The sequence below is a fragment of the Mangifera indica genome, chromosome 3 (assembly GCF_011075055.1).
Source record: "Mangifera indica cultivar Alphonso chromosome 3, CATAS_Mindica_2.1, whole genome shotgun sequence".
Taxonomy (NCBI): Eukaryota; Viridiplantae; Streptophyta; class Magnoliopsida; order Sapindales; family Anacardiaceae; genus Mangifera; species Mangifera indica.
The window spans coordinates 13,805,466-13,813,539 of record NC_058139.1 but is presented as its reverse complement, the minus strand read 5'-3'; the positions used below and the strand labels follow the sequence as shown (position 1 = coordinate 13,813,539).

The 8,074-nt window shown below is 32.1% G+C and overlaps 1 protein-coding gene across 1 annotated transcript; it reads left to right on the top strand.

The window, feature by feature from the left end:
• Positions 1-2,374: 2,374 nt before the first annotated feature.
• Positions 2,375-7,809, top strand: LOC123212101 (O-fucosyltransferase 1-like). The gene is made up of 9 exons (XM_044631144.1): positions 2,375-2,538; positions 2,624-2,777; positions 3,654-3,735; positions 3,839-3,909; positions 4,165-4,253; positions 5,799-5,922; positions 6,043-6,326; positions 6,695-6,824; positions 7,053-7,809. The coding sequence occupies exons 1-9, from the start codon at positions 2,531-2,533 to the stop codon at positions 7,653-7,655; spliced, it is 1,545 nt and encodes a 514-aa protein (XP_044487079.1). The 5' UTR covers positions 2,375-2,530; the 3' UTR covers positions 7,656-7,809.
• Positions 7,810-8,074: the final 265 nt, after the last annotated feature.

The window sequence follows — 8,074 nt, the reverse complement described above, 5'->3', positions numbered from 1 at the left end:
GGTACTGTAATTTTATCTAGTCTTATAGGTTTTTGTAATTTTCCCCGGTTCTCATGGGTTTAGTAATTTCAATCATATATCAAAAATATAATTTCATATAATTTATTATATTGTATTATATAATATATTTAAAAAATAATAAAAATTCTAATTATCGTATTATTATTTTAAAAAATATTATAATTAGTTTTAGAAAATTTTAAAAATTTTCAAATGCACTCTTCTTATGTTATTACTTCACTAAAATAGTGTATTGATTTATATTGATAATATGTATCATATAAATTTTTAATAAATATTAAATACATATCATTTTTTATTTATATTACATCATATCATATAATACGTATTGTATACGATAAAATATTAATAACTATATGTACTTGATAATATCATGCATATTATCGATAATTCATCTATGTTGCCCCGTTCGCTTTATATTCAATTCAATCCCATGCATTTTTTCAAAAGCTAATCATCCAATGTTCTTGTGCGACACTAGTTAAAATCCAAGCTAAGTCAACCTTTCTCGTCCTAGGTACTCATTGATAAGTATTAAGCTTGGAGCAAAATATGTAAGGGAAATGATCACTCAAAAGAACACAACAAGAAAGTGGAGACTGTGCGCTGGAATTAAGAACTGGTCTATTTATACGGACAAGTGCTGAAATATCCAGCTGAATCTATAAAGAGTCCCCTAAATATCCTAGAATTCTCTTGACAGATATACTGTGTACAAAAATATCCCAAATCCTGGGAAATTCTAAACTGTGCACCCAGAATAACAGCTAGCCAGCCAGCCAAGCAATTTTGGGGATTTCCCTAGAAAAATTTGCCCATAGAACATGGGCTGGCTTTGGGTTGCTCTTGTGGTCACCATGTAGGTTAGACATGGTTGTGTGTCTAAACTACATAAAGTTTTTAAAGACCTTTGAACTTTTTACCAACATAAAATAATAAATATTGTTTGATTTCATGTTAAAATTAATTTTAATAATGAATGCAATTTTTCTTGTTTGATTTAAGGTTTTAAGTGAAAAATATTGTTAGACAATTTTTTTTTATGGTTTCGATAGATTATGTTAGTTAAATGTAGAGGATAATTTGAATTGAATTTAAGTTTAAGGTAGAGTTTGTTTGGGTTTAACTTAGCTCAAAGAAGTTGAATTTGAGTTTAAACTCGAGTTTAATATGATGAGCTATACTCAAATTTGGTTTGATACTATAAAATTTTTAAATTTAATTATTAATTTTAAATTTATTAATAATTATTTTTTAAAATATATATTTTTCAATAAAAAGAGAAAATATGGAAAAATTAAATTGTGATGAGAAAAAAATTAACTTCTTTGTAATGAATGAAATGAGTAATCTTTAGAAATTTTTACAAGTTTCAGTTCAAGTTATTACTCATTTTGAACTTAATCAAATTGAATCGATAATCCAATTAGAACCATCACTATTTGAATCCAACTTTTGTTAAATGAAATAACGCCTTCGAAATGTCAGTTATATTTTATGTGAGCGAGGAGTGATTAATTCAATTAATTATATTTTTATTTAGGTCAAAAGACTCATTCCCACATAAGGTTTGACTTATTTCTAAACTTTTATATGCAAAATTTTACCAATTTTTATGTTAAAATTTTTTATTAGGATTAAAAATAAAAATATTTTTAACTAAAAATATTTAAAAAACTAAAATTTATCCATTTGTCTCCCTTAATTTAAAAAATTAATAATTTTCTCATATTCAAAGTTTAAAAAACGCCCATTTTTTCTTAGGATTATTTTCTTTTTTTTTGATAACCATCTCTATTTTGGCCATTGATTGACCTTCCCACATCTCTTCTTCTCTAATCAAAGACCAAAGATTAGTGTCCATTATCATCAGATGAAAATAAATCATTTTCATCCAACGAAGAAATGAAGATAATTCTCTTTGGTTGGATAAAAATGATTAATCTTTGTTTAACTGAAGAGACTACAATGACGAATGACTCTCTCTCTTTGTTAAACAAAGACAATTTATCTTTGTTCCATGATAATAGATGCCAATCGTCGGGCTTTGATGAAAGAAGAAAAGATATAAGAAGGTTGGTTGATGGCCATAACAGAGATGGTGATCGAAGAAGAAGATAAAATTTTAAAGGGAAAATTGTTATTTTTTAAATTTTTGGTAAAGTAAATTTAGAAGAATTTATTATTTTTTAGATTAAAAGGGAAAAATTATTAATTTTTTTTAATATTTTTAATTAAATGATATTTTTATTTAATAGATAATTTTAATACAAAGGTCAATATTTGGACTTTTAACGTTGGGTGACAATAAGTCTTTGGGCCTTTTATTTATTTAAAAAAAAATTGAAGCGGGTCTAAACCGATCCAATCATCGAGATCCAGCACTGACCGGACCCAACCACCGCCAAATCCAACACTTCAACACTCGCGCTCATACCAACAACTACTCTCAGCTCAAGGAAACAAAGTTAAGCCATCCAGGATCATCATATCAGCAGATCTCCTAACAATGAGGAGGTATAAATAAATATCATTTCCTGGAAAGTTTGTTTGAAAATTTTCTCTGGAAACACACCTGTTTTTTTTTTTTTTATATTTGCAGAGGTGGACACCACAGGCTGCACGTGAAGCAAGGAGGAGTGAAAGGATTGGTAAGAAAGCTGTCGATTGTTGTTGTTGTTGTCTTGATCTGTACTGTCTCTCTCTTTTTCGCCGCCGCTGTTACCGGAACTCGCAGATCAGCCTCTCCTTCCGAGGTCAGTTAGTTCGTTAGTTATTTACTTAGTTCAAAGAGTTATTATTCTATTTAGCTGCTGAGAAAATCCGGCAAAAATTATAGACGCTTTGATTATTAAGACTAAAGGTGTCATTGTATTCAAGAATTTTTGTTTATTTGGCTGCTGAGGAGATTGATTGAAGTTTTGATTCCTAGGACTGGATATATGGATTCATTCAAGACTTATTGTTTGTTTGGTTGCTGAGGGAATGCGTGAAAATTAATTGAAGCTTTGGTTCTTAGGGGAAAATATCAATGGCTGCTAAGAAAATGTGAGAAAATTAATTGGAGTTTTGATTTTTAGGAATAAAAATATCACTTCTATGAAAGTGCAAGAAAATTTATTTATTTTAACTTTTAGGACTGAAAATGTGCATGCATCCAAGATTTATTGTTTGTTTTGATACGGAGAAAATGCAAAAAAAATTAATTGAAATCTTGACTATCAGGATTGAGAATAGCAATGTATTGAAGAGTTGTTTTTTGTTTGCTAAGAAAATCTGAGAAGCTTAAGTGGAATTTTCATTGTTAGTACTTAAACTAGCAGTGCATTCTAGTCTTATCATTTGTTTTGTTGATGAAAAAAGGCAATAAAATTAATTGGAATTTGGATTCCTAGGACTTTAATATTAATGCAAATTATTCCATAATTTAACTTAGTTTTTGAATACTAGCAGTAAGATACCGGTTACACAAAGTGAGTTATGGATTATTATCTATTACGTTTTTTGAAATATGGAATATTTGATAGTCAGAAGTAAGTTCAATATTTGTGAAAACTTTTCGTTTTTTACTGGTTGCTTATCATTATTGACTATTCCAGCTTATGTTCATAATTTTATTTTCCATGTTTAAGCTGATCAATGTAGAAGAACTTTGGGAAAGTGCTAATTCTGGTGTTTGGAGGCCGTCCTCTTCTCCAAGAGCTGACTGGCCTGGTAGGTGTTCTGTTTCTCAAGAAGAAAATATGTCTGCCCTGATCTGGAGATTTTAGAGAATTCCAAATATAATAATTGTCTTATGCTCTATCTCACTGTGCAGCTCCGCCCAAAGAGACCAACGGCTATCTGCGTGTTCGCTGTAATGGTGGTCTAAATCAACAACGTACTGCGGTTTGTATCTATCATTTCATAAATTATAGCATGGATTGTGATCGTGACCTAGAAATTAATATTTCCTTATCAAAAGAGAAAGATTGATGCTTGTCAATACAACCAAAATTCTTAAAAAAAAAAAAAAATGTTGTGAAATAAATGAATTTATCATCACTATGATATCATTCCACTAGTTTGATGGATTTCTTTTTCCTTGTATATTGATGGAATTAAAATTTTGTAATTTAACTTATATTCTTATGGATATTGTAGATCTGTAATGCAGTTCTTGCTGCACGAATCATGAATGCTACACTTGTATTGCCTGAGTTGGACGCAAACTCCTTTTGGCATGATGACAAGTATCATGTTCTTCACTTATTCTCTCATGTGCTTTTAAATATCTTACTAGTTTACATCACAACTTTTCATTTTCTTAATAGAGATCTCTTACTTTGCAAAAATGTCACATGTTTTTTTAAGTAAAATGTTGTTTGTGATTTCAACCAGGGTTGGATTTGAACCGAGCCGAGCTGAGCCGAGCTCAGGCTCGACTCGGTTTATATATAGTAGAGCTTGAGTTCAAGCTCGAGCTCGTGAAAGCCAAACTCGAACTCGGCTCAAATTCGGTTCGGCTCGTTTGAGCTCGAGTTTTTAACTATTTTGTTATTAAAGTGATATCGTTTTAATATATATTAGTAAAAACGATATCGTTTTGTATCAAAATTTTTAATTGAAAAATTTGGCGAATAACTCGAGCTCGACTGAGCTCGTATAGGGCTAGACTCGAACCGAGCTTGAGCTCGAGCTCGAACGGGCTCGGTTCGAGTCTAGCCCTAATTTCAACATTATATGTTTTTTGGCTTACATGCATAATGTATTGCATGTAAGCCACTAGAGCTCAACTTTAGTGAAACTTGTTTTGGTATCATCCTTTTATATATGGTTATTGTTAGATATACTCATATCTTACATGTAAAGGTACATTCTCTTCGTATTAAAGAATTGTGTGAGAATATTGCACTTAATCTTGGTCAAGAGGCTCAAGCATGAAAAATTTTGTTTCATGTCATTAGTGATATGTGCACTTCAATATTTAAGGACTGGCTTGTATATATTGTTGTAATAAGATGTGCTCATACTATATATGCAACTGTACACCCTAATCCTATTATAAATTGTATGAGAATATTGCACATAATCTTGGTCAAGAGGCTTAAGCTTGAAAATATGCGTTTCATGTCCCTTGTGAGCTGTGCCCCTCATTGCTTGAGGACTAGACCTATGGTTATAAGTTGTGGCCTTATTCTTCCAAATGATGCTTTGGAAAGTTTGTAAAGCTTCTTGTGGATGATTACTTTTAGTTATAAGTGCAGTTTCTGTTTCATATAGTTTCAAATATGGAGATCAAACACATTTCACAAAAATTAAAATATATTGCAGTGTGATACAGTTTCCAATATTCATACGAAGCTCCATATTGCACCTTTTATGTTCAATATGCAATTAAAAACTTTTATAGGATCTTTTTAGTTAATGTCATCATATCCTCCTTTTGAAGCCCAAGGTCATCATATCAGTAATTATTTTTAAAATTGTGAGTACATACCTTGTACTTATTCTTCATATCAGTTAAAGAATTTAAGGTGTACCTCTTTGATGTTTGTTGTCTTAAAATTTGAACTAGCAATGAGCTGCCATTTGTTTATGCTTTATGCACTTGTTTGTTAAATAGTATTAATCATTCACATTCTCTATGAAGGATCACAGAAGATACATTCTCCCTTAGCATGCATTTTGTCAACTAGTTGTGAGATGCTCTTTGAAGATGATTTTACTTCAGATTTATAAGTTTATAGTTGAACTTATAGGATAATTCTGTGGTCACACTGTTTTGTTGTCTACAGTGGTTTCCAAGGTATCTATGATGTTGAGCATTTTATTCAGACCCTGAGGTTTGATGTACGTATTGTTGAAAGCATACCAGAAATTCACAAAAATGGAAAAAAGAGAAAATTAAAAGCTTATCAGGTGGATTATTGCTTTAAGTTATTATTACATCCATGATGTTATTTCTGCTTTATTTTTGTTATCCTGGAAAAAAATTGAACTTTGAAATTCTTTATTTATCATTTTTACTTGTGGAATCAGCTTCGGCCACCTAGAGATGCTCCTATTAGTTGGTATACAACAGAAGCTCTGAAAAAGCTGAAGGAACATGGGGCTATTTATTTAACTCCCTTTTCCCATCGTTTAGCTGAAGAAATTGACAACCCTGAATATCAGCGACTGAGGTGCAGAGTTAACTATCATGCTCTAAGGTTCAAGCCCAATATTATGAAGTTGAGTGAGTCAATAGTAGATAAACTTCGTGCTCAAGGTCACTTCATGTCGATACATCTTCGATTTGAGATGGATATGCTAGCATTTGCTGGGTACGTTTTTATTTCATAATGTTATTATCTAGTATTTGCAAGTGCAACAGCAATACTTGAGGATTAGACATTAAAGATATATTGGTGTAATTGTTCTCGTAGTCTACAACTCTGAAACACAGCTAAGGACTGGAGGACAGAAGCTACATGACTCAGACACTTAAACACGACAAATTTCAAAAACCAGACAACAAATGCCAACTTGTCTGTGTTAACACAAATAAATTGCTAAATTGCTAATATAAGTATCTTAAAAAGATTTATTCTTTCTAGAAGAAGACATGATTCTAAAATTCATATAAATTAGATCCTTTTAAACAAGGAGAGATTGATGTAACATTGATGTACATGATGCGGATGATTTACAGGTGCTTTGATATATTTTCCCCAAAAGAGCAGGAAGTACTGAAGAAGTATCGAAAAGAAAATTTTGCGGAAAAAAGACTTGTTTATAAAGAAAGAAGGGCCATAGGAAAATGCCCATTAACTCCAGAAGAGGTGATTCTTCTTTTGTTTTTCCTTGCCTCTTATGTGTTGTTATTATTATCTTTTTTAATTTCTTAGTTAACCATGAAAAATTGAGTTCATTAAGGCATAAAAGATTGCCAACTCCTGGGTGATGCTACTTTGTCAATCTTATGCTTATTTTATTTTTCAATGTTAGTAAATCTTGCATATGAATCTCTGTTTTTTTTTTTTTGGCTCTTCACTTTCTTCACTTTGCAGGTTGGCCTTATCCTACGTGCCATGGGATTTGATAATTCTACCAGGATATACCTAGCGGCTGGTGAACTATTTGGTGGGGAGAGATTCATGACTCCATTCAGATCATTGTTCCCTCACCTTGAGAATCATAGTTCTGTGGATCCCTCGGAGGAGCTGGCTGCTAACACCCGTGGATTGATAGGGTCAGCTGTAGATTACATGGTTTGTCTACTCTCTGACATTTTTATGCCAACATATGATGGACCTAGTAACTTTGCCAACAATCTTCTGGGTCACCGTCTCTATTATGGCTTCCGGACTACACTCAGACCTGACAGGAAAGGTCTTGCTCCAATTTTCATTGACCGGGAGAATGGCTGGACTTCTAGCTTTGACGAAGCTGTTAGGCGTGTCATGCTGAAAACCAACTTTGGTGGACCTCACAAGCGTGTCCCTCCAGAATCTTTTTATACAAATTCTTGGCCTGAATGTTTCTGTCAAATGTCAGCACAGAGCCCTGCTGACCAATGTCCTCCAAATAATGTGTTGGATATTTTAAATAACCAGTTGGGGAGTGAACTGACAAGTGACTTGCAATCAAACCTGACAACATCTAGAACATAAAGTTAAGATTTTTTTTGTATGCTCTTAGAAGTTGGTTTCCAATCCCCTCAGTAATGACCTCACACACGTGGAGAAAGGAATGTTTTTACTTGATCTTCAAGGTAAGTTTCATGTCTGACATTTAATTTGCTATAGCAGTAAATTGATTTAGCTACCTTGTGATTGCTCTTCTATTTTTCTCCATACATCTAAACTGCATAGTGCTTTGAGTTACTCTTGTATGGTTTGGTTTCCTTGGACTTGGGCGTGGGGATATTATATTTGACAGGATTTTTGTCGTTATCTTGTATAGATTAGCTACCTGTTCTCTGATATGGTGCTATCTTTGTAGATATCTAGTCCATTGACGATTTGTCATTTATTCCTTTTATATAGTTAGACTATTTTCTTATCTAAAAAGAATAAAAAATTGGAGAAAT

Coding starts and splice junctions, on each gene's coding strand:
- LOC123212101 (XM_044631144.1), top strand. Junction 2,778..3,653: donor GATCAGCCTCTCCTTCCGAG/GTCAGTTAGTTC, acceptor TCCATGTTTAAG/CTGATCAATGTAGAAGAACT. Junction 6,327..6,694: donor GATATGCTAGCATTTGCTGG/GTACGTTTTTAT, acceptor GATGATTTACAG/GTGCTTTGATATATTTTCCC.